Source organism: Scyliorhinus torazame, chromosome 26, assembly GCF_047496885.1.
Source record: "Scyliorhinus torazame isolate Kashiwa2021f chromosome 26, sScyTor2.1, whole genome shotgun sequence".
In the NCBI taxonomy this organism is placed as follows: domain Eukaryota; kingdom Metazoa; phylum Chordata; class Chondrichthyes; order Carcharhiniformes; family Scyliorhinidae; genus Scyliorhinus; species Scyliorhinus torazame.
Window position 1 is genome coordinate 8242246 of NC_092732.1, and position 27452 is coordinate 8269697.

The 27452-nt window shown below is 45.5% G+C and overlaps 1 protein-coding gene across 1 annotated transcript in view; it reads right to left on the reverse strand.

The window, feature by feature from the left end:
• LOC140402834 (uncharacterized) overlaps nt 1–27203 on the reverse strand; it is a 100301-nt gene extending 73098 nt beyond the window's left edge. The window contains exons 1-2 of the mRNA XM_072490456.1: nt 27059–27203; nt 23562–23611 (exon numbers count right to left, since the gene is read on the reverse strand). Of these exons, the coding sequence (XP_072346557.1) occupies nt 23562–23611; nt 27059–27203 (195 nt within the window). The remainder of the gene's footprint in view (nt 1–23561; nt 23612–27058) is intronic.
• Nucleotides 27204–27452: the final 249 nt, after the last annotated feature.

Consider the following 27452-nt stretch of genomic DNA (forward strand, 5'->3'; position numbering starts at 1 on the left):
TGAGTAGTTAGTTTAAAAGCACTTACCTTTACAGGAGCAGCCCTTTGGATTTCGGCGGCAGCGGTGCGCAGGGGCCTTCTTGGAGGTGAGTAGTGAATTTAAAAGCACTTACCTTTACAGGAGCAGCCCTTTGGATTTCGGCGGCAGCGGTGCGCAGGGGCCTTCTTGGAGGTGAGTAGTGAATTTAAAAGCACTTACCTTTACAGGAGCAGCCCTTTGGATTTCGGCGGCAGCGGTGCGCAGGGGCCTTCTGGGAGGTGAGTAGTTAGTTTAAAAGCACTTACCTTTACAGGAGCAGCCCTTTGGATTTCGGCGGCAGCGGTGCGCAGGGGCCTTCTTGGAGGTGAGTAGTTAGTTTAAAAGCACTTACCTTTACAGGAGCAGCCCTTTGGATTTCGGCGGCAGCGGTGCGCAGGGGCCTTCTTGGAGGTGAGTAGTGAATTTAAAAGCACTTACCTTTACAGGAGCAGCCCTTTGGATTTCGGCGGCAGCGGTGCGCAGGGGCCTTCTTGGAGGTGAGTAGTGAATTTAAAAGCACTTACCTTTACAGGAGCAGCCCTTTGGATTTCGGCGGCAGCGGTGCGCAGGGGCCTTCTTGGAGGTGAGTAGTGAATTTAAAAGCACTTACCTTTACAGGAGCAGCCCTTTGGATTTCGGCGGCAGCGGTGCGCAGGGGCCTTCTTGGAGGTGAGTAGTGAATTTAAAAGCACTTACCTTTACAGGAGCAGCCCTTTGGATTTCGGCGGCAGCGGTGCGCAGGGGCCTTCTTGGAGGTGAGTAGTGAATTTAAAAGCACTTACCTTTACAGGAGCAGCCCTTTGGATTTCGGCGGCAGCGGTGCGCAGGGGCCTTCTGGGAGGTGAGTAGTTAGTTTAAAAGCACTTACCTTTACAGGAGCAGCCCTTTGGATTTCGGCGGCAGCGGTGCGCAGGGGCCTTCTTGGAGGTGAGTAGTTAGTTTAAAAGCACTTACCTTTACAGGAGCAGCCCTTTGGATTTCGGCGGCAGCGGTGCGCAGGGGCCTTCTTGGAGGTGAGTAGTGAATTTAAAAGCACTTACCTTTACAGGAGCAGCCCTTTGGATTTCGGCGGCAGCGGTGCGCAGGGGCCTTCTTGGAGGTGAGTAGTGAATTTAAAAGCACTTACCTTTACAGGAGCAGCCCTTTGGATTTCGGCGGCAGCGGTGCGCAGGGGCCTTCTTGGAGGTGAGTAGTGAATTTAAAAGCACTTACCTTTACAGGAGCAGCCCTTTGGATTTCGGCGGCAGCGGTGCGCAGGGGCCTTCTTGGAGGTGAGTAGTGAATTTAAAAGCACTTACCTTTACAGGAGCAGCCCTTTGGATTTCGACGGCAGCGGTGCGCAGGGGCCTTCTTGGAGGTGAGTAGTGAATTTAAAAGCACTTACCTTTACAGGAGCAGCCCTTTGGATTTCGGCGGCAGCGGTGCGCAGGGGCCTTCTGGGAGGTGAGTAGTTAGTTTAAAAGCACTTACCTTTACAGGAGCAGCCCTTTGGATTTCGGCGGCAGCGGTGCGCAGGGGCCTTCTTGGAGGTGAGTAGTTAGTTTAAAAGCACTTACCTTTACAGGAGCAGCCCTTTGGATTTCGGCGGCAGCGGTGCGCAGGGGCCTTCTTGGAGGTGAGTAGTGAATTTAAAAGCACTTACCTTTACAGGAGCAGCCCTTTGGATTTCGGCGGCAGCGGTGCGCAGGGGCCTTCTGGGAGGTGAGTAGTGAATTTAAAAGCACTTACCTTTACAGGAGCAGCCCTTTGGATTTCGGCGGCAGCGGTGCGCAGGGGCCTTCTGGGAGGTGAGTAGTTAGTTTAAAAGCACTTACCTTTACAGGAGCAGCCCTTTGGATTTCGGCGGCAGCGGTGCGCAGGGGCCTTCTGGGAGGTGAGTAGTTAGTTTAAAAGCACTTACCTTTACAGGAGCAGCCCTTTGGATTTCGGCGGCAGCAGTGCGCAGGGGCCTTCTTGGAGGTGAGTAGTTAGTTTAAAAGCACTTACCTTTACAGGAGCAGCCCTTTGGATTTCGGCGGCAGCGGTGCGCAGGGGCCTTCTTGGAGGTGAGTAGTGAATTTAAAAGCACTTACCTTTACAGGAGCAGCCCTTTGGATTTCGGCGGCAGCGGTGCGCAGGGGCCTTCTTGGAGGTGAGTAGTGAATTTAAAAGCACTTACCTTTACAGGAGCAGCCCTTTGGATTTCGGCGGCAGCGGTGCGCAGGGGCCTTCTTGGAGGTGAGTAGTGAATTTAAAAGCACTTACCTTTACAGGAGCAGCCCTTTGGATTTCGGCGGCAGCGGTGCGCAGGGGCCTTCTTGGAGGTGAGTAGTGAATTTAAAAGCACTTACCTTTACAGGAGCAGCCCTTTGGATTTCGGCGGCAGCGGTGCGCAGGGGCCTTCTTGGAGGTGAGTAGTGAATTTAAAAGCACTTACCTTTACAGGAGCAGCCCTTTGGATTTCGGCGGCAGCGGTGCGCAGGGGCCTTCTTGGAGGTGAGTAGTGAATTTAAAAGCACTTACCTTTACAGGAGCAGCCCTTTGGATTTCGGCGGCAGCGGTGCGCAGGGGCCTTCTTGGAGGTGAGTAGTGAATTTAAAAGCACTTACCTTTACAGGAGCAGCCCTTTGGATTTCGGCGGCAGCGGTGCGCAGGGGCCTTCTTGGAGGTGAGTAGTGAATTTAAAAGCACTTACCTTTACAGGAGCAGCCCTTTGGATTTCGGCGGCAGCGGTGCGCAGGGGCCTTCTGGGAGGTGAGTAGTTAGTTTAAAAGCACTTACCTTTACAGGAGCAGCCCTTTGGATTTCGGCGGCAGCGGTGCGCAGGGGCCTTCTTGGAGGTGAGTAGTTAGTTTAAAAGCACTTACCTTTACAGGAGCAGCCCTTTGGATTTCGGCGGCAGCGGTGCGCAGGGGCCTTCTTGGAGGTGAGTAGTGAATTTAAAAGCACTTACCTTTACAGGAGCAGCCCTTTGGATTTCGGCGGCAGCGGTGCGCAGGGGCCTTCTGGGAGGTGAGTAGTTAGTTTAAAAGCACTTACCTTTACAGGAGCAGCCCTTTGGATTTCGGCGGCAGCGGTGCGCAGGGGCCTTCTTGGAGGTGAGTAGTTAGTTTAAAAGCACTTACCTTTACAGGAGCAGCCCTTTGGATTTCGGCGGCAGCGGTGCGCAGGGGCCTTCTTGGAGGTGAGTAGTGAATTTAAAAGCACTTACCTTTACAGGAGCAGCCCTTTGGATTTCGGCGGCAGCGGTGCGCAGGGGCCTTCTGGGAGGTGAGTAGTTAGTTTAAAAGCACTTACCTTTACAGGAGCAGCCCTTTGGATTTCGGCGGCAGCGGTGCGCAGGGGCCTTCTTGGAGGTGAGTAGTTAGTTTAAAAGCACTTACCTTTACAGGAGCAGCCCTTTGGATTTCGGCGGCAGCGGTGCGCAGGGGCCTTCTTGGAGGTGAGTAGTGAATTTAAAAGCACTTACCTTTACAGGAGCAGCCCTTTGGATTTCGGCGGCAGCGGTGCGCAGGGGCCTTCTGGGAGGTGAGTAGTTAGTTTAAAAGCACTTACCTTTACAGGAGCAGCCCTTTGGATTTCGGCGGCAGCGGTGCGCAGGGGCCTTCTTGGAGGTGAGTAGTTAGTTTAAAAGCACTTACCTTTACAGGAGCAGCCCTTTGGATTTCGGCGGCAGCGGTGCGCAGGGGCCTTCTTGGAGGTGAGTAGTGAATTTAAAAGCACTTACCTTTACAGGAGCAGCCCTTTGGATTTCGGCGGGAACCGGAAGTTCGACCTCTGGCAAGCCCCCTCCCCCCCCAAACAATAAATTCTGGTGGAGAGGAAACCCGAGACACTACACGTGTAGTGTCTCCCACCCACCCTCCTCCTCTAACCTAATAATAAGACCCATTGGTGTAAGGTAAGTGCCATATTATATTATTATATTATTAGCATTGTGCAGGTCAAGGATTGGAGGTGGAGGAGCAGTCTCTGTCAGCGAGAGAACCTGAGAACATCTCAGAAGGTAAGCAAGTGATTTTTACTTTTATACCTGTTTTTCAAATTGTGTGCGTCTGGGGGAAACTGAAGTGACATCACAGAAAAGCTGTGACCTGAGTGGCTGGTTGGGATTCTAACCTAAATTTTTTTGAGTATTTGGGAACTAATTAAACATAATAACTTAATTATAATTTAGAGGATATCTAAGCCAGAGATCGGAGAATATTATAGTTGGCTATCGCATTTGTATTAGAAATCTAGTGCTAGGAAACAGATAGTTGACAGTAACTTTGAAATTTAAAAAAAGTATTTATTAAAAAAAAAAGACAAATTTTAATTTTAATTAATTGACGCAATGTCAGTTAGAGGGGTGCTGTGCTCTGACTGTGAGATGTGGCAGGTCCGGGAGGCTTCCAGCGTCCCGGATGGCTTCATCTGCAGAAAGTGCACCCAACTGCAGCTCCTCACAGACCGCATGGTTCGGTTGGAGCAGCAATTGGATGCACTTAGGAGCATGCAGGTGGCGGAAAGCGTCATAGATCGCAGTTATGTAAGTGTGGTCACACCCAAGGTGCAGGCAGAGAAATGGGTGACCACCAGAAAGGGCAGGCAGTCAGTGCAGGAATCCCCTGTGGTTGTCCCCCTCTCGAACAGATATACCCCTTTGGATACTGTCGGGGGGGACAGCCTATCAGGGGAAAACAGCAGCAGCCAGAGCAGTGGCACCACGGCTGGCTCTGATGTTCAGAAGGGAGGGTCAAAGCGCAGAAGAGTAATAGTTATAGGGGACTCTATAGTCAGGGGCACAGATAGGCGCTTCTGTGGACGTGAAAGAGACTCCAGGATGTAATGTTGCCTCCCTGGTGCCAGGGTCCAGGATGTCTCCGAACGGGTAGAGGGAATCCTGAAGGGGGAGGGCAAACAGGCAGAGGTCGTTGTACATATTGGTACTAACGACATAGGCAGGAAGGGGCATGAGGTCCTGCAGCAGGAGTTCAGGGAGCTAGGCAGAAAGTTAAAAGACAGGACCTCGAGGGTTGTAATCTCGGGATTACTCCCTGTGCCACGTGCCAGTGAGGCTAGAAATAGGAAGATAGAGCAGACAAACACGTGGCTAAACAGCTGGTGTAGGAGGGAGGGTTTCTGTTATCTGGACCACTGGGAGCTCTTCCGGGGCAGGTGTGACCTGTATAAGATGGACGGGTTGCATCTAAACCGGAGAGGCATAAATATCCTGGCCGCGAGGTTTGCTAGTGTCACACGGGAGGGTTTAAACTAGTATGGCAGGGGGGTGGGCACGGGAGCAATAGGTCAGAAGGTGAGAGCATTGAGGGAGAACTAGGGAATAGGGACAGTGTGGCTCTGAGGCAGCGCAGACGGGGAGAAGTTGCTGAACACAGCGGGTCTGGTGGCCTGAAGTGCATATGTTTTAATGCAAGGAGCATTACGGGTAAGGCAGATGAACTTAGAGCTTGGATTACTACTTGGAACTATGATGTTGTTGCCATTACAGAGACCTGGTTGAGGGAAGGGCAGGATTGGCAGCTAAACGTTCCAGGATTTAGATGTTTCAGGCGGGATAGAGGGGGATGTAAAAGGGGAGGCGGAGTTGCGCTACTTGTTCAGGAGAGTATCACAGCTATACAGCGAGAGGACACCTCAGAGGGCAGTGAGGCTATATGGGTAGAGATCAGGAATAAGAAGGGTGCAGTCACAATGTTGGGGGTATACTACAGGCCTCCCAACAGCCAGCGGGAGATAGAGGAGCAGATAGGTAGACAGATTTTGGAAAAGAGTAAAAACAACAGGGTTGTGGTGATGGGAGACTTCAACTTCCCCAATATTGACTGGGACTCACTTAGTGCCAGGGGCTTAGACGGGGCAGAGTTTGTAAGGAGCATCCAGGAGGGCTTCTTAAAACAATATGTAAACAGTCCAACTAGGGAAGGGGCGGTACTGGACCTGGTATTGGGGAATGAGCCCGGCCAGGTGGTAGATGTTTCAGTAGGGGAGCATTTCGGTAACAGTGACCACAATTCAGTAAGTTTTAAAGTACTGGTGGACAAGGATAAGAGTGGTCCGAGGATGAATGTGCTAAACTGGGGGAAGGCTAATTATAACAATATTAGGCGGGAACTGAAGAACATAGATTGGGGGCGGATGTTTGAGGGCAAATCAACATCTGACATGTGGGAGGCTTTCAAGTGTCAGTTGAAAGGAATACAGGACAGGCATGTTCCTGTGAGGAAGAAAGATAAATACGGCAATTTTCGGGAACCTTGGTTGACGAGTGATATTGTAGGCCTCGTCAAAAAGAAAAAGGAGGCATTTGTCAGGGCTAAAAGGCTGGGAACAGACGAAGCCTGTGTGGCATATAAGGAAAGTAGGAAGGAACTTAAGCAAGGAGTCAGGAGGGCTAGAAGGGGTCATGAAAAGTCATTGGCAAATAGGGTTAAGGAAAATCCCAAGGCTTTTTACACTTACATAAAAAGCAAGAGGGTAGCCAGGGAAAGGGTTGGCCCACTGAAGGATAGGCAAGGGAATCTATGTGTGGAGCCAGAGGAAATGGGCGAGGTACTAAATGAATACTTTGCATCAGTATTCACCAAAGAGAAGGAATTGGTAGATGTTGAGTCTGGAGAAGGGGGTGTAGATAGCCTGGGTCACATTGTGATCCAAAAAGACGAGGTGTTGGGTGTCTTAAAAAATATTAAGGTAGATAAGTCCCCAGGGCCGGATGGGATCTACCCCAGAATACTGAAGGAGGCTGGAGAGGAAATTGCTGAGGCCTTGACAGAAATCTTTGGATCCTCGCTGTCTTCAGGGGATGTCCCGGAGGACTGGAGAATAGCCAATGTTGTTCCTCTGTTTAAGAAGGGTGGCAGGGATAATCCCGGGAACTATAGGCCGGTGAGCCTTACTTCAGTGGTAGGGAAATTACTGGAGAGAATTCTTCGAGACAGGATCTACTCCCATTTGGAAGCAAATGGACGTATTAGTGAGAGGCAGCACGGTTTTGTGAAGGGGAGGTCGTGTCTCACTAACTTGATAGAGTTTTTCGAGGAGGTCACTAAGATGATTGATGCAGGTAGGGCAGTAGATGTTGTCTATATGGACTTCAGTAAGGCCTTTGACAAGGTCCCTCATGGTAGACTAGTACAAAAGGTGAAGTCACACGGGATCAGGGGTGAACTGGCAAGGTGGATACAGAACTGGCTAGGCCATAGAAGGCAGAGGGTAGCAATGGAGGGATGCTTTTCTAATTGGAGGGCTGTGACCAGTGGTGTTCCACAGGGATCAGTGCTGGGACCTTTGCTCTTTGTAGTATATATAAATGATTTGGAGGAAAATGTAACTGGTCTGATTAGTAAGTTTGCAGACGACACAAAGGTTGGTGGAATTGCGGATAGCGATGAGGACTGTCTGAGGATACAGCAGGATTTAGATTGTCTGGAGACTTGGGCGGAGAGATGGCAGATGGAGTTTAACCTGGACAAATGTGAGGTAATGCATTTTGGAAGGGCTAATGCAGGTAGGGAATATACAGTGAATGGTAGAACCCTCAAGAGTATTGAAAGTCAAAGAGATCTAGGAGTACAGGTCCACAGATCACTGAAAGGGGCTACACAGGTGGAGAAGGTAGTCAAGAAGGCATACGGCATGCTTGCCTTCATTGGCCGGGGCATTGAGTATAAGAATTGGCAAGTCATGTTGCAGCTGTATAGAACCTTAGTTAGGCCACACTTGGAGTATAGTGTTCAATTCTGGTCGCCACACTACCAGAAGGATGTGGAGGCTTTAGAGAGGGTGCAGAAGAGATTTACCAGAATGTTGCCTGGTATGGAGGGCATAAGCTATGAGGAGCGATTGAATAAACTCGGTTTGTTCTCACTGGAACGAAGGAGGTTGAGGGGCGACCTGATAGAGGTATACAAAATTATGAGGGGCATAGACAGAGTGGATAGTCAGAGGCTTTTCCCCAGGGTAGAGGGGTCAATTACTAGGGGGCATAGGTTTAAGGTGAGAGGGGCAAAGTTTAGAGTAGATGTACGAGGCAAGTTTTTTACGCAGAGGGTAGTGGGTGGCTGGAACTCACTTCCGGAGGAGGTAGTGGAGGCAGGGACGATAGGGACATTTAAGGGGCATCTTGACAAATATATGAATAGGATGGGAATAGAAGGATACGGACCCAGGAAGTGTAGAAGATTGTAGTTTAGTCGGGCAGTATGGTCGGCATGGGCTTGGAGGGCCGAAGGGCCTGTTCCTGTGCTGTACATTTCTTTGTTCTTTGTTCTTTGTTAGTGCACTGTTGATAGAGACTGTTTACTGTATGGCACTGTTTATATAGACTATGTTTACAAAAAGGCACTGTTTACATGGACTGCTTACTGTAGGGCACTGTTTACATAGACTCTGCTTACTTTAGGGCACTGTTTACATAGACTGTTTACAGTAGGGCATGGTTTACATTGACTGTTTTCAGCAGGGCACTGTTTACATAGACTGTTTACTGGAGGGCACTGTTTATATAGTCTGTTTCCTGTAGGCCACTGTTTACATAGCCTGTTTACTGTAGGCACTATTTATATAGACAGTTTACTGAATGGCACTGTTTATGCAGTCTGGTTACGGTGCAGCACTGTTTACATAAACTCTGTTTACTGCAAGGCACCGTTTACAAAGTCTGCTGAAAGTAGGGCATTGTTAATTTAGGGCTCTCTTTATGAAATTAAAAAATGAAAATCGCTTATTGTCAGACGTAGGCTTCAAATGAAGTTACTGCGATAAGACCCTAGTCGCCGCATTTCAGCGCCTGTTCGAGAAGGCTGATAGAGGAATTGAACCGCGCTGCTGGTCTGCCTTGGTCTGCTTTCAAAGCCAGCGATTTAGCCCTGTCGGACACTAATCTATAAACGTCTGTAGGACACTGTTTACATACACTAATAACTTGAGGGCACTGGTATAGACTGTTTATTGTATGACACTGTTTATAAAGACTCTGTTTATTGCAAGGCACTGTTAACATAAACTGCTTACTGTAGGGCACTGTTTACACAGACTGTTTGCAGCAGGGCACTGTTTATATAGACTGTTTACTGTAGGGTGCTGTTTATATATACCTTGTTTACTGTAAGGCACTGTTGCCATAGGATGTTTCCTTTCGGGCACAGTTTAGATAGACTGTTTACTGTGGAGTACTGTTTACATAGACTCGGTTTACTGTATGTAGGGCACTCTTCACACAGACCCTGTTTACTGTCGGGCACTGTTTACATAGATTGCTTACTGCAGGACACTGTTTATATAGATCGTTTACTGTAGCACAGTGGTTACATAGATTGTTTACTGTTGGGCACTGTTTACAGAGACTGTTTTCTGTAGTACAATGTTTACATAGACTGTTTACTGTTGGACACTTTTTATATAGACTGTTACTATCGGGCAGTGTTTATCTGGTCTGATTACTGTAGGCCACTGTTTACATAGCATGTTTACTGTCGGGCACTGTTGATAGACTGTTTACAGTAGGGTACTGTTACATTGACTGTTTACAGCACTCCACCGTTTACATAGACTGTTTACTGTAGGACAGTGTTTATATAGACTGTTTTCTTTAGTGTACTGTTTACAGAGACTGTTACTGCACAGCACTGTTTACACAGACTGCTTGCAGCAGGGCACTGTTTATATAGACTGTTTACTGTAGAGTGCTGTTTATATAGATTCGGTTTACTGTATGTAGGGCACTCTTCACATCGACTCAGTTTACTGTAGGGCACTGTTAACGTAGACTGTTTACTGCAGGGCACTGTTTACATAGACTGTTAACTGTCGGGCACTGTTTGGACAGACTGTTTATTGTAGAGTACGGTTTACATAGACGCCGTTTACTGTGTAGGGCACACTTCACAGAGACTCTGTTTACTGTTTAGTGTAGGGCGCTGTGTACATAGACTGTTTGCCGTGGGAAACTGTTTACACAGACTGTTCAGCGTAGGGCACTGTTTATATAGACTGTTTACTGTAGAACACTGTTTACAGAGACTGTTTTCTGTAGTACAATGTTTACATAGACTGTTTCCTGTCGGGCACTGTTTATATCGACTTTTTCCTGTAGAGCACTGTTTATAAAGACTGTTTACTGTCGGGCACTGTTTATATAGACTGTTTACAGTCGGGCAATGTTTATACAGACTGTTTACTGTCGGCCACTGTTTGCACAAAGTGTTTACTGTAGGGCACTGTTTATATAGACTGGTTACTGCCAGGCACTGTTTATACAGGCTGTTTACTGTGCGGCACTGTTTACATAGACTCTGTTCACTGCAAGGCTCTGGTTACATCGACTATTTACCGGAGGAAACTGTTCGGAAAGACTGTTTACTGACGGCCACTGTTCTATAGACTGTTTACTGTAGGCCACTGTTTATATAGGCTGTTTACTGCAAGGCACTGTGTACATAGACTGTTTACTATGGGAAACTGTTTACATAGACTGTTCAGCGTAGGGCACTCTTGATATAGACTATTTACTGTTCGGCACTGTTTGCACAGACTGTTTACTGTACGGAAATGTTTACATAGACTGTTTGCCGTCGGGCTGTGTTTTTAGACTGCTTACAGTAGGGCACTGTTTACATACACTGTTTACTGTAGGGCACTAATCTCATAGACTGTTTACTCTTGGGCACTATTTACTTGGACTGTTTACTGCAGGGCACTATTTAATCAGACTGTTTGCAGCAGGGCACTGTTTATATAGACTGTTTAATGTATGGCGCTGTTTACACAGGCTCAGTTTACTGCAAGGCACTGTTTACATACACTACTTACTGTAGGACACTGTTTATATAGATTGTTTGCTGTCGGCCACTGTTTCCATAGACTGTGTATTGTAGTGCACTGTTTATATAGACTGTATACTGCAAGGCACTGTTTACAAAGACTGCTTAAAGTAGGGGTCTGTTACTGTAGGGCACTGTTTATATATAGTGTTTACTGTAGGGTACTGATTATATAGACTGCTTACTGCATGGCACTGTTTATACTGGCTATTTACTGTGCGGCACTGTTTACATAGATTCTGTTTACTGAAAGCCACTGTTTATATAGACTGTTTATTGTAGGGCACTAATCTCATCGACTGTTTTCTGTGGGACACTGTTTACAGACATTAATAACTTTCGGGCACTGTTGATATATACTGTTTACTGTATGGCACTGTTTATAAAGACTGTATATTGCTAGGCCCTGTTAACATAGACTGCTTACTGTCGGCACTGTTTACATAGACAGTTTACTGTAGGGCACTGTGTATACCGTCTGTTTACTGTAGGGCACTGTTTATACAGATTGTTTGCAGCAGGGCACTTTTTATGTACACTGTTAACTGTAGGGTGCTCTTTATATCGACTTTGTTTACTGTAGGGCACTGTTGCCATAGACTGTTCACTGTCGGGCACAGTTTAGATAGACTCTTTCCTGTAGCGTACTGCTTACATAGACTCGGTTTACTGTATGTAGGGCACTCTTCACGCAGACCCTGTTTTCTGTAGTGCAATATTTACATAGACTGTTTACTGCAGGACGCTGTTTTCGTAGACTGTTTACTGTAGGGCACAGTTTATATTGACTGTTTACTGTCGGGCACTGTTTATATAGTCTGTTTACTGCAGGACAGTGGTTACATTGACTGTTTACTGTAGGGTACAGTTTACATAGACTATTTACTGTGCGGAACTGTTCACATAGACTGTTCAGCGTAGGGCACTGTTTATAGAGACTGTTGACTGTAGGCCACTGTTTACAGAGACTGTTTTGGGTAGGACACTGTTTCCTTCGACTGTTTTCTGTAGGGTATTGTTTACATAGACTGTTTAATGTCGGGCACTGTTTATATAGACTGGTTACTGTACGGCACTGCTAAAAAGACTGCTTAATGTAGGGCACTGTTTATATAGACGTTGTTTATTGCAAGGCACTGTTACATAGACTGTTTGCAGCAGGGCACTGTTGAAAAAACTGTTTACTGGAGAGTACTGTTTACATATACTCGGTTTACTGTATGTAGTGCACTCTTCACATAGACTCACTTTACTGAAGGGCACTGTTAACATAGACTTTGTTGACTGTAGGGCACAGGTTAGGTAGACTGTTTACTGCCGGGCACTGTTTAGATAGACTGTTTACTGTAGAGTACGGTTGAAATAACTCTGATTACTGTATGTCGGGCACACTTCACATAGACTCTGTTTACTGTAGAGCACTGTTTTCATAGACTGTTTACTGTAGGGCACTGTGTACATAGAGTGTTTACTGTTCTATGAATAGCTGCATCCAACTAATTTATATCACCATATAATGAATTATAATTCCTTTCAACATTCATAATCCTTTGTAATCCTATCCAATATTTTGTTAACTTTCCCAGCAATAATAAAGTTTTAGAACACTTTATACTTATTAATCCTTTATGATATTTGTGAAAATGATATGATTACAATGTTACCCATTCACAAAATTAGAATCACAAAATAATGCAGTGCAGAAGAAACCGTTCGACCCATCGCGCCTGCACCAACGCATGAAAAACACCTGATCTGCCTCCCGAATCCCATTAGCCAGGACTTGGCCCACAGCCTTGAATATTATGATGTGCCAAGTGCTGTTTTGACGATTTGAGTCAAGCTGCCTCCACCAGCCAACCAGGCAGTGCATTGCGAACCGTCGCCACCTTCTGGGTAAAATAGCTTTCTCCTCAATCAGTACTGTGATGTTTCTATTTTTTCTCTGTATATATTCGTGGGATGTAGATGTCGCAGCCAGATTTTAACAACAACCACTGAGAATTTTCTATTCATCATTACTGAGACTCGATTTTGTTCAATATTTTAAGAACTGAATTTAAATTCCATTAACTGTGGTGCTGTGCATTGAATCTATATCGCCAGTGCAGGCAGACTGGACCTCTCAATTTGTAGTTCAGTATCATTACGAGTACATCATCGTCTTTCCCTTGTGAACCATATAGTTTCCACCGGAGCCAAAGCTGTTGCTTCTTCGGGTGAATAGAACCACGAAGAGTGATGTGAATGTAACCATGCCACCGGAGAACAAGGACCTCTGCAAATAAGCGCGTGTTCACATACATAAACTTGGAGAGAATTTTGCAGTTCAGATTCCAGCCTACATTTGCTCAGTCATGGGATGTTCACTCTTTCTTCTAATCGAACGTATTCACCGTCCCATTGTGAAATTAGTTAACGTGCAGTTTAACCTTTATTTCATGTGTTGATGATGTTATAAAACGTTTTTTACTGTCCTGGTGTTTTTGGCAATGTTTATATCGCTTCACTATTTCCTCAAAACTCTGCTCTGTTCTCTCGGCTCAAAGAGATTCACTTTATGTCTCCAACTCTGATGTTGGACTGGATTATTATTATTTGCGCTGAATATGTTGAACATATGTCTCTGGCTCAGCAAATATAATCGGAGATACAGGGGACTGATCCAGTTTCATGTTGATGAACAAAACAGTTCAGAAACATTCACTCACGATTGTGCTATCACCGATTGATGGTGAAGCGTTTCAATCATTCCCCAGTGACGAAGTTCAGTTGATCTGGCTGATCAATCGATTAATGGGTTATCTGTACAATAAAATCATGTTGGCTATGTGTAGCTGATATAGCTCAATGTGACTGAAACAGGCGGATAACCAAATAATGAATACAGCATATGCAAAAGCTAATTCGGGCTGCAAATTGATGCCATCAACCTGTATCATAATCCATTCAATCCCCTCACATCGCCTCATTCCCTTAACCCTGTAATGTAGTTTCGATCATCAAGTTCCCTTTTCTAAATATGAGTGCTTTCAACTTCCACAACACATTGTCACTGAGAGTAGCGGTTATTGCCACTCGCAGAATAAAGTAAATATATTCCTCATATGTCCCTGCCACTCTTGGCGAAGTAAAAAGCTATATCATCTCGCCTTTGTACCAGCAATAGTAGCAGCATGTTCTGTTGTTTACTTTATACAATGCTGTAATAATCGTGTCTCCTCTTTCACGATTTCCCACAATCATTTCCCTTCAAACGAAACAACCTAAATTTCTCCAAACAAATCTTGTAGCTGCAAACGTATCATTACTTTACGTATTCTTGCAGACTTCGTCTCCACCCTTTCAAAGGACCATATATTCGTCCTATTTTGCGCTCACCAGATCTGGATGCGACACAAGATGTGGAGCAAGGTGAGTTTTTAGCAGCTTCCACATAACGTTCCCATTTTTAAAAATACAACAGAGATCCACATATTTTCTAGTTAATCACAGATTACATACGCGGTTCTCATTATTTGGACATGATACTCAATCGAAATTCGCCCCATGGACTCTTTTTCGTCCTGTGCCTGCCTGTATCTTTTCTCGTCTTCTGTGTTCATTTTTAAGCATTTCCTTTCCATTTGCTTGTCCAAGTCAGTTTGTAACTGAATGGTATCATTCCACAAGGAGCTGTGGAATTTGCCTTAATTTGTTGAAGCGGTTCCCTGGTCAGAAGGAGCTGACTCATTTTCTATTTCCCCTCTATAATAACAGACATCTTCCCTCATCGCCAAATCTTTTTTTGTTATGTACATTTAGATTACCTAAATATTTTTATTTCCAATTAAGGGACACTCCAGCGTGGCTCAGCCACCTAACCTGCACATCTTTGGGTTGTGGGGGTGAACCCCAAGCAGATATGGTGAGAATTTGCAAACTCCACATGGATAGTGACCCAGGGTGGGGATTCGAATCCCGGTTCTCAGCGCCGCAGTCCCAGTGCGGTCCACTGCGCCACATGCTGCCATAGAATCGCCAAACTTAACTGTATCCAATACTTTGGTAAAGGCCTTTACTCAGACGGGTCGCTGCTTGAGGGAATGCGGCACACTGAGGACAGAGGAGGTCTTCTGTGACTTAACAAATCAACACTCTTCACAGCGATCGCCAGGGTGAGAGGCAGATGGACAAAATGAGAGACGGCATGAGCGGTTAATGGCAGGGAAAACAGAGAGAGATGAAGATATCAAGACGGAATTAAAGAACAAAGAGAACAATGCAAACCATGCACATTGAAGACGGCAGAGGAATGTAGAGATAAACACGTAGAGAGATAGCGTGAGTGCGGAATGCAGACAAGTCACTCAGAGATTGATAGTAGAGCTGGAAAGAGTTACAAAGTTATGAGGTGGTGGTCGGACCGCAAAGGAAAATAGGAATGAGTAACGCGAGGGAGTAACGTGTCGCGTTAGACAAATAGGGGAAGAATAGAACGAAGACAGCTACAGAAATAAGACACACTGTGGTTTAGAGAGGGCAACAGGGACTGTGCGTGTGTGATAGATCGAAGCAGGAACAGGGGTTGCGCGCCAATTCTGGCTGAATTTAGCTCCAGTCAGAAGCTCAATTTGAATATTCTAAAGAAAAGCAGAGCACAGTTGTGTTAATTTATTTGACCGACATCAGACCACAGTCCAGATCAATGGTGGGCACGTTTGAATACGAAGCTCGAGACCATCCAAGTCAAAAGTAGCGCACTTGATTGGAATGCCTTCCACAAGCATTCATTCCCTCTGCCACCTATACACAGTGGCAGCTGTGTACCATCTATAAGATGCACTGCAGCGAATCATCGAGGCTCCTTCCGCAGCACCTTCCAAACCAGTGACATCTACCACCTACAAGGACAAGGGGAACAGGCACTCGGGAACACCACGTTTCCCTCGTTCCTCCATTCATGATGGCCTACTGAACATCTCATTGGAATTACTCTCATCCTCAAGGATAGTTCCCCTTCGACACATTTCCCATATACCTCGTTCGCCACACCTGCTGTTACGGCAGTGTTTATCTCAGGTCTCAAAGTTGCTGCTTGAGCTGAAGTCTGACCTGTAGTATTCTCCACTTCTGTTCCCATTCAGAATACACTTTCTGATCTCCAACAAGTCCCATGGGCTTTTCCTACAACTTCCAATATGCTGGACAGACGTGTCCCACCTTATAGCAATGGGAACACCTCAGCTTTCGAGTCTAATCTCCACCCTAATTACCTTTCAGCGTGGTCTGAGGATGCGATCTCAGAGCGTTGCCAGCTGCTCATTCCTTACCTTGGCGTCCTGCCTTGCTTTAATTGTCTCGCCTCCTTCCCTTTCAAAGGGGTGATGGAACAAAGATTTAAATTTATGGATCAGCTTATTGTCAGCCTTCATTGCTGGCTGTCGGGCGGCCAGAACCCTTTTGTCTTCAAGATGGATTCTGATCAGAGAAGGGCATGAATCATAGATTATTCCAAGAGAATGATTTCTGTCAGAGGCCCATAGGCAGTTTGATCCCCCATTCTCCTTTCCACCTATTACAATTGCTCTGCTTAACCCTTTCACAGGGAACATAAGTCAGTCCCACTTATTTCCTGAAATTCAGAAACTTTTGGCGATTTGCGTCCGTAAGCAATCAGTGTGATCCGAGATCACCTTTTGTCCACTTTCAGTGGTGGCTATGAGCTGAGCGGTCTCACAGAAGGGGGCTCTCGTTTATAAACTTTCGTTAAGACTCTTTAACCGCAACAGCCGGGAACCAAAAGGACAGAAATTTAGCAACCAGCCCCCCTTCCCCGCCCCCCCGCCCGCCCCCCCACCGCATGAACCACAGGGCCAAGTAACATGCCGAGGAACATGCAACCCGGCCGGAAAAGCAGCAAAACTGAGGAGAGCGATCCCTCAGCTTTGGAGAAGGGATGACCCCGTGGCGACACGGAGCAGCGACGGATGACCTCACGGAATTTCCAGTGCAGACACAGGCAGACGTAACATGCTGAGTTTCATTCCCTCCGAATTCCAAAAGCACAGGGCGGCAATGCAGGTAGACGTCATGGCAGGCGTGGGGGCGGCAGTGGAGGCCGCGATGACCCCACGAAGGAGGCTTGAGGCCCAAGAGGTAACCACACGAGGCTTCGACAAAGTCGCCACACATAAGGGGGATCGGATTGCTGATCTGGAAGCCGAGGTGGCGAGGCTGGCCAGGTCTTAGGTAGAGCTGAGGGGAAATGGCGATGACGAGGAAAACAGCTCAAGTCGGCAAAAGCTGCAGATCGTGGGACTTCCAGAGGGATCGGAGGGAGGATCCCAGTCGAATAGGGAGCAGCAATGCTCGGGAAGCTGGTGAGCGAGGAACATTTCGCCAAAGCCGCGGAGGTAGACCTCGCTCACATATAGCTCCGGCAATGGCCCAAGGCGCCAGGATAAGGAGCGGATCCTGAGGATGACGATAAGCAGGAAAGGATGCAAATGAGAAGGACAATCCATTCGCCTGTCCGTGGACATTGGAGCAGACCTGGCCAAGCGCTGGGTAGAATTTAACAGCTCCGAATCCTGACTGTATAACAGCAAGGTGCAGTTTGGCATGCTCTACCCCACGAGCTATAGGTCAGCTAGCAGGTAAAGGACCACTATTTCGCCAACGCGGAGGAGGCCACCAAGTTCTTGCAGAAAAGTGAACATAGAAACAGCAGTAGAAGGGATTGATTGTAGCGTGGCATTTAGGGACTAAAGAGGGACAATGGTGAGCACATGAGGGAGTGAGGAGGGCGGGAACCGGGAGAGACGTTAACGGTGTTAAATGCCGATGTCACAAAATGCAGATTCGGAGACACCGGATGGAAAGATTTGCTCCTTGTCAAGAAATTGCCTGCTCGTGTTTCGAGGCTGTTACTGTGGGGAAAGATTGCATAGGCTGGCGCTCTGAACTCTAGGAAAGAACAGGCTGGTGGGCGAACTGATAGAGCTGTTGAAAATTCTGAGAGAGGCTTCAGCGGAGATAGAGAAAAACAACAATTCCACTTGTGGGGAAGAGAAATGACTGAGAGTCCATCAATATCATAGAGATTAGCATACATCCAATCGGCGGAGCTAACGTGCAAGGTCTTTGAACAGAGTATGGGGTGAATGTTGACCGAGCTCCCAAAGAAAAGATCCTGGTGAAAAACAGTGTTGCATTTCAGTGGGGAAGCTGGATCAGCACATGGCGGAATGGATAGAATGTATATGTTGATGGGTCGAGACAAAGAGGAGGTGGAAGGAGTTACCAGTAGAACATAAGATTACCGTACTCCCCAGGACCAGAGATGCAAATCTGACTCAAAGAGACAGGCGGGGAGACGCAATTGGCTGATACTTTACTAAAATATAGACATCGAATTCTGGCGATTTTTAGTTTGGTATATTTTTGTTGAATTCCGAACAAGTTAATGTGTTGCGGGTGAATGTAACACAACCAACGCTCTAAATTATGGGCATGTCTCTGGACCCAGGCATGTAACAGCAATGATGTCGTTGGATTTAGCACCATTGACGTTTCATGCAGTTTGTGGAGTCTGGTCCCTCCACCACATTTTCAGCAGCGATAACCGCGAGTTGAAGATCTTGACCTTTCAAGGCAGAGCAGTGCGGTGGTACCTTTACTAAGTATCTGTCAGGCACCCAACAGGACGCCCTCATCCAAGTTCAATTTTCCAGTGCGCAACTTTTAAACACTGCACGTAACTTCCGCAACATGAGCATTTTCACAATGCTTTGCGAGTACTGAGTTCCCCAGGGCCTAATCGGTGTCAATCCCAGAGTACCAGTGAAGTGGTTAATGTCCAGTACGCTGCAGCAGCTGTTTCCCGGATCTTCATTCCTCATTCAGAACTGTCCAATTGCAGGAGGTGGGTCATTGATATCGTCATTCGTGTAGGAAATCACTCCTATACCATGAGTATTTAATACTGGTATGAAATGTTAAATCGGAAAGCCTTGCCTGCCCTTCTGGGCTGTAAAGAAATAACATGTTCTCTGTGAGCGGAAGAGTGGAGTGCGTCTGTTAGTGGTGTTAGCGTGGGGGAGGGAGGTATTCGCCCCCGTGTATCAGGATCAATGATTGGCCCTGAAGATATATAATAAAAAATCATAACCTTGGCCATTGACACATGGTTGATTGTGAGCTGTTGCTCTGCATCGTACCAAACATAGCAACATCCACTATACTTCCATTAGTCCTGAAGTGCGTCACTTTCTCTTTTTGTCCTGGTATTCATTCATTTGTATCTTGTAACTAGATTACTCCCGGTGGTGCCGTCCATACAAGCAGAAGGGAAATGCTGCCAAACAAGCTTTGTGACTGTGCACATTTAGGCAGTTCAAAGTCAGAGATCCTGAAAGCCGGAGTCTGGGACAAAACAACCTGAGACACAATAACTGTGAGAGACAAAATCATTCACCATTCAATTGTTAGTCTCGGCATTTGATTCAAATTAGATTCATTAATGAGGGAATGGGCTATTTTATAGTTTACTCTTGCACCCCATCCTTCATTGGGAATATTGTCTCTTCCTGACACAACAGAACCACTGGTGAATGATTTTGTCTCTCACAGTTATTGTGTTTCAGGTAGTTTTGTCCCAGCCTCCGGCAATTCACTCTCTGGCTGAACTACCTAAAAGGAGCACAATCACAAGGCTTGGTTGGCAGCATGTCCGATCTGCTTGAATGAACGGCAGCACCGGGAATAATTTAATTAATAGACAGAATACACAGCTTGGTATGGACACATCGACTCTCTGCTCTCTGATCATTGCGGGTGTCCAGGACAGTGATTCTGTCATTTATTTATGAAAGGAAGGAGCTCTCAGGGATGTCCTTGGTAGGTGGAAATGGCTCCAATTGGCTCTGCACGGCAAAAACTTGCGATTCCTTCTTTAATAATCAGGAGTCTAGGTACAACTGTGATCGAACCGAAACTCCCCATCCCAAGAAGCTTTCCAGTCACCTCCCTCATTATTACACCAAAGGCTGAAATTGCCAGGATTGTTCCTGTGCTTGGTGAGGAGTTTGGAATCCAATTCCTTTGCTATCCACTGGACTGTTTACAGGGCGGGATACGGAGGGTTACACCACTTTTATTGAATTACTTTTGTGTCATTGCTTTATAAGTACGAGTCCATGTGTCCACGTGTACTTATATGACAAGATATCTCAGACACCTTACTCTTTCTATCTTTATGTTTCTCAATTGTCAACCCTATCAGTATTTAGAATACACGTGAGTGGCGGGAGATAGTGGGATAAGGATGGAATCTGAGTGTCCTCGGGCTGGCATGGATAACGTGGCCAAATCACCTCCTTCTGTACCGTGACATTTCGATGATTTAAGACGTTATTTTGACTTTCCAATGATGAAATTGAAACCAATTTCCATTTGCCACGTACTCCCTCGATTCTACTTTGAACGTGTGACCACTCTTCAGAAATCGCGCCAATTGAATTCTCTTCAGATTTGTATAAGCACTACTTTTGTATATGAATGACCTACATACGTGTGACGCTGTGTATCTTAATGATCAACCGGCAGAGTTTGAAGTGTGTTTCAAGAGTCCGGGAACATATGTAGACCAGAAGCTAAGCTTCACAGAGAACAGCGGCAGCATATTTAAAAATTGCTTTTAATTAGAAGCTAAAAATGTTTGAAATGAATCATAATGCTTCAGAGAAGGTATAAAAAGTTCTGGCAGATATTATTTGAATGGTTAACATGCCAGTCTGGTATGGTTGCCTCAGTGTGAACAGCAACGGTAAGCTCGCGAGAATTGACAACACTTCAGGTAAAACCGTTGGTCGACAGCAGACGCAACTCAATAATTTGTTTCACAAAGTAGCTCAGGGGAATGTTCAGACCATCACCGGTAGACCCTCTCACTCTTTGAGCCGATGCTTTATAATGTTGCGAGGGACAATCGGCTCCAGAGGTATTTTGTTCCCAGTACCATGAACACTCAATAACATAATTATAATTTAACTTGCTGTTTTTCATATATATTTAGTGAATTGTGTTCTGCGTGTTTGGTATGGATGCATGACATATATTCACAAAAGTATGAATGGTGGCATACAAGCAATATTTACTCTTTTGAACTGTTTTTACTGCTATACTGGATGTGAAACCAAATACAATTGTACACTTTTGCATGGGAAATTAAATGCTATTATTATTATTCCTCCAAATCATTCGCAATATCGCAACACCATTTCCAGCAAGCAACTGGCCATTTGTCCCCTCTAATCCTGCCGCACTATCTAAATTCACATTAACAATTCGAATGCTGTTACGTGTTAATTTCAATCACCAAGATATTGGTTGGGAAATTTCTGGGAGATTGATATTGAAAAGAGTTTCTTTATATCGGGAGATGTCTTTGTTGTGACTCAGTGTAAAAACGTATCTGTTCATCCGGAGTAATCAGAATGGAGATATAAATTGGAATATCCAGACAGAACAAGACAAAAGTCCATCGAGATGGAATCCGGCCATCGCTAAGTTGATGGACTGAATTCCTACCAATTCGCTCCGAACTCGTCCTGACATAACGAGGAAATCTACCACATGTAGAGAGGATAGTTCCAAATGCGACCCTCCTTTCTAAACATACTCTACATCTTCCATCTCTGACATGTTGGTTTCAATCAATACTTCCTGGGTCAAGGAAAGATGGAGTCATGGGAAATTTCATACATCACTCTCCACATCTGTCTCTGACTGTTCAGGGCCTATTTACACCATCTGGCTCAACAGTGTGTTCACGAAGTTAAACTTCCGTACCGACTGAGGCTGTTCATGAAGGCCCCGCCTCCTGGCCATTGCCGCTCGCATGAGGTGCTGCGATCCTCAGGTTACCTCACCACCAGTCAGCTCTCCCACTCAAAGGGGAAAGCAGCCTGTGGTCATCTGGGTCTATTGTTACTTTGATCACTTTCCCCAATTCACATCTCAACCCGTGAAACGCATCTGAATCCTGAACTGATATTTTCGACAGAAATCGCAGATGACATTCAATTATTTGTCAATTATTGGTCGTATTGCAACATCGTTTAATGGTCGATCAATTTATTTATATTTACATATCGACATTTGAAATGAAATGTCGCCGGAACTATCCAATCATCAGAGAGTTCTCACTGTGACTAGACTTTGCTCTACAATTCTGCCATACCTTAGCGACATGGTTACAGCGGATTATCACAAATGATTCTCAACACTTTATCCTCTACACTGAATAAAGGAGTCAGTGTTTGGCGCAATGCACGGGGAGAGTTTAGCTGCTTTATAGAAGTCTCCTTGGCTCTATGTTTATTTCCATTAAGTTTCGGGTTGTTCGGCATATCCTGTCTCCTCCAGGATTCATCAAGGAAAAGCCATCCAGGTTCTCATCTGCCACCTGCCTTCTTTTTTGATCTCTTCTCCAAAGCGGCCAAGTCCAGGGAGGCATAGAGAGGTCCGCCCTGAGACTGGGAAATATATGAAGCATTGACATTCAAAAATAGTTAACATAGATGTCAAATTATACCGAAATGAAATCGACTTCAATGAAGTGACAAAACGAGACAACTAAGAAGGATACCATTCGGTCCATTCAATCCGTACTGGCTCCATGAAAGTGCTAGTCAGTTAGCGCAACCTCAGTTTAACATTCCCCATATCTTCAACAATTCTCCTCCCTTCAACCATTTCACAGATTCCCTTTTGAAAACCACTGTTGAATCTTCTTCCAGTGCCCTCTATATCTATCTGCGAGGGTGCTGCTTAATGTGTATCTGCAATAATTGTCTGGACAAATGATCTGTGATAGAGTCGTGAAATTGGAAAGCAAATTAAAGCAGACATCGTCAATGTATAACCAGGCAACTGCGGAGATGTAACTGTTACTTTTATTCGATATATTTATGGTTAAAGAGCGAACCTGATGATCATGTTTCCCCGTGTGTTATCTATAGGGTCCGGCAGATAAATCCGTATCCAGACAGAAACACAGACACAATAAAGAGACTTACACCGAAGAATCGCAGAGAAGGGGGGGGGGGGGGTGGGGTGCACATCAAGAGTCCATTTAGACCATGCTGTCAGTGCCTAAATAAAATAACTTGAAAGATAAAGCACGCTGGTCATTCTTATCACACTGCCCATCTCCCGATCCGTTGTTTTAAACATTCCAACACTTTAAGTGAAGATACAGGTGCCTTATTAAATGTTTCTGCCTCAACCTCCAAATCAGGTAGCAGAACCCACACTGCTCTTATTTTTCGCATTTCACGGCTATGCAAGACTCTGGTCGTTTGACAGCAACTTTTCAAAATACTCGTCAAAGCTTTCAATGAAGGTATTCTGCAGCCCATTCGGAATCAATAGTGTTCCAAGAACATCCATTTAATAACGGCGCAGCTAATGTATTTTATTTGGATGTTTGTTGAGGGAATTGATGTCAACAATGGATACTGAGAGCTTCCTGCTCCCGAGTCCCAACACAACCCCCTCGCTCCTCCACTCCTGCCCCCGCAGAGGAATATGTTCTGATTTTAGTTAAAGCGAGGAGTGTGATTTGAAACAAATAAATGTGTTCTAGAATGTGCTCTGCCAACCACGTGAAACATCTAGCGTGGGATGGGGTGCACATTATTCCAACAATCAGCAATTATCTGGGCAGCTTGACAGCATATTAATTGCACTTACCCGTAACGCACCGTCATGTAATCTCTGTGTCTGTGTTTGGCGGAGTTCGCCTAGGTATTAAAGAATACAATATGAATTTAAATATTATTTCTACCGGCGAATAGATATTCAGCTGGAGATAGGCAAAGACAATGACGAATCAATGCGCCAATGGCCCTAATTGTCAATGGGAGTCAAACCAAAAGCTTCACACATAAGCCTGTGTTCCCCCAATAGATCAACGGCCCCTCAATGCATCACTTCTCAGATAAAACGGCAATGGAGTCCAATTTGCCAATGGCTGGACAATCCCTGTCTAGTGTCCACTGCCCATCTGGTATATTAGCGGCAGATTTATAATCCACAATGGGCCGTTTTCTGGCACCAACAGGAATGAGATGATTGAAGAATATTCTGATGGCGGTCAGTCCACTTATCAATCGGTGAATTCCCGCCATTTGATATTTAATCGGTACCTATGTTTCAATGGAACTTACCCGTTTGTCGCTCTTTCTCCCCCTGCCTTTATGTTGTCTCGCTCAAACTGAAACTGAACAAGGACAAGAAGTATTAATGAAGTGTTAGGTCATCCTGGCCCAGGTCCCAGAAATAGCTGAGAAAACAATTAATTGTACAGCAGTTTTAGATTCATTTTCAAATATCGAACAGAATGTCAACATGAAACATTGAAGTCAGAGTTGGGTTTGAACTGGACTTCACACAATACTAAACACAAAGAGAGTGTCCGTAATGTAGTTTGCAAATGTCTCAGTCACTTACTTTTCATTTTGGCTTTTGTTGTCCCATTTTCCTGAAAGAAGGAACTATAATTAGCAAAATAAAATCAGGAGAAGATAATAACATTGGATACGCAATCATGGCAATGTCCCTCGTGAACCGGATTCCTCACTTGATCTGCCGCCTTTACAAATCCAAATGGGAAGTAGAATCAACAAGAGAACCAGAACCTCCAGGACAGCGGTGAAAGCGGGAAGGGCCCGACTGCACCATCCTGCAGAGACAACGCAATTAGAATCTGCTTATCTGTCTCGTCCTTATCTCCTGGCATTCTCAGTTGGGAAACGGAACTCAGTTAAAAAATCGGAACCTGAACCTTGGGAGGGAAAGGGGGAAAGTAAACCCCGGGAAACTGATAGCAACACCTGAAATGGAATCAAAGAATTTACAGTGCAGAAGGAGGCCATTCGGCCCATCGAGTTTGCATCGGCCTTTTGAAAGAGCACCCTTCAGCCTATCCCTTTAACCCAGTTACCCCACCTAACCGTTTTGGACACGATGGACAATTTAGCATGGCCAATCCACCTAACCTGCACATCTTTGGACTGTGGGAGGAAACCGGAGCACCCGGAGGAAACCCACGCAGACACGGGGAAAACGTGCAGACTCCGCACAGACAGTGACCCAAGCCGGGAATCGAAACTGGAACCCTGGAGCTGTGAAGTAACAGTGCTAACCACTGTGCTACCGTGCCGCCCTTTGATTTCGTTCTGTTGAAGTGTTTTGAAAAAGTAACAATGTTAAAGGTGTTAGAAATATCTCAGAATAAGAAAATGGCTAGAGTATTCGAGTGCACAACGTTAGACCATGGATATGAACTATCTGGCAGGCCTGCCAGTGTTGTTCCACACTCACAGTGCATCAGTTTGTATGATGCAAACAGCACCTGATATCATAGTGGAAAAACGGAGCCAGTGAATGATGCTGCCCTTTGTCCTCGTGTCAACTCTGAAAGTTCTATCCAAATTGGGTCAATCTCCCTCAGCTTTCCATCATAGACCTGTACATTGCTCCCCGTTAAATAATTCTGCAGATCCCCTTCTGAAAGTAACTAGTAAATATGATTTTGCTGCGTGTTCCAGATTTCATGAACTTTCAGTGTAAATCACACTCTCCAAAGATCCGCAGTTTTTGCTGATTATCTTCAATCTGTGTCCCCTTGATTGCTCACCTCCTGCCATTGTACACTGTTCCTATTAGTTGCTCCATCGAAACTTTCTGGTTTTGATCGCCGCCTCGATCATTTATCTTCTTAACCTTCTCTTCTGTAAGGACAGGAGTCCAAGCTTCTCCAGTCTCTCCACATTAACTGAAGTGGCCAGTTCCCAACAAATCTCCCCGGCTCTCTCGGTAGACTTGTGACTTCCACCCCTAAAAAGCTGTGTGCAGCTGATCACAATACTGTGGACGTGACCAGCCAATGCTTTCTGGCGCATCAACACATCGCCCTTGATTTTAGACTCGATTCCTCAATTTAAAAATTCAATGATTCCGGATGTCTTCCAGCATTAATTTATCTTCCCATTTCCATCTCCAAACATTACTCAATCAGAGAATAATTGCAGCACAGAAGGAGGCCATTCAGCCCACCAACTCTCTGCTACCTCTCGACAGCAACGGCAGGCTTTATTCCACTCGCCTGCAATTCCTCTTCCCCCTGCCCATTCTTTCATTTCTCACCATTCTCCAATTCCCTTTCGAACGCCACGATTGAACTGCTTCAACCATACTCTCAGGCAGTGTGTTCCAATGATGAACATTCGGTGTACAGAAGGGTTCTCCAACATGTTGCAGTTCATAACTTTCCCAACCATAGCACATTTGTACAGCCCTGCCCTCCATCCTTCGGTCACGGGGTACTGATTTTCACTCTGTACTCAGCCCAGATCCCTCCTGATCTGTAAACACCACTATCAAATATCTGCACAAACTTCTCTTCTCCGAGGAGAACAGCATCAGTGTATATCGGTAATGCACGGGAATTAATTTTCCTGCCCTTGATACCATTGCCTTGAATCTTTTCTGCACTGTCTCTAATACATTCTCCAGACAGTCTGGTGCCCAGATAGAACTAATACTCCAGTTGATGCTGAATCAGAGTTTTGTTAATGTTCATCACAGCTCCCCTCTTGTTCTACTTTCTGCCCTATTGCTAATGTCAAGGCCTTTGCATGCATTAGTAACCGCCCTGCCCATGTCAATGGTTTGTGACAATAAAGCTCCGATTCCCTGCCCAAGTAAAACCTGTGCGATATACGTGGAATAATTTCTGAAAATGACATTTCTGTGAAGTGCTAGACCCAGAGATTAATGTTCGAAAAGATTGTAGGTCTCAGGAAGCAGCATTCAACCAATAAAACAGATGGGTTCTGGAAAATGAGATTCAGAGAAAATAAATGAATGTCTCATAAAACAAGTCATTTTTAGACAACAATTTCCACTTTTGTCTGGTTTCTGTTTGTAAAGCCCATCCAGCATAGAACTGATCACAAGTCCATTCCAAAGTCTACTCCGTAAACAGGATGGTTGAAGCAGATTCAATAACTTCGAAAAGGGAAACCAGATTCTAGTTTAATGGGAAAATGTGACAGAGCTATCGGGATAAAGATTGGAGAGCATTTGTTTTTATTTAACAGGCTTCAGAGTCTTATCTTCCAGCTAATCATTCTTATTGATTGTAACTTGAATTCAAACCATCATTGTGAAGATCGCCAACTCACCTGTCCTTGTCTCTGCTGATTTGGTAGTCCATTTTTTGATTCGAGACCCCAGTTGCACAATACAAGTACAGACAGCGCCACTAGTCCAGATTTCCATCGACATCATGATCTGACTGGTGATGCTGTAGGTCCCGTCCTCCGCCATTGTACCGGGACCTCTCGATCCCTCGGTTAACAGGCCGGAAATATTCCAGAAAATAGCAATCCGGTTAGAAGAAAGTTCACTGACCAAACACACCAAGGGGACGGTTTCACTCGAATTCTCCTCACCCTGTGGCACAAATATCAAGCACCGCCGTCTTGTTGGTGGAACTGTCTGGACACAGATTGAGACATATTCAACGATTGATTCACACAAAATGATAATACTGTGCATGATCAGCATTCATTTCAA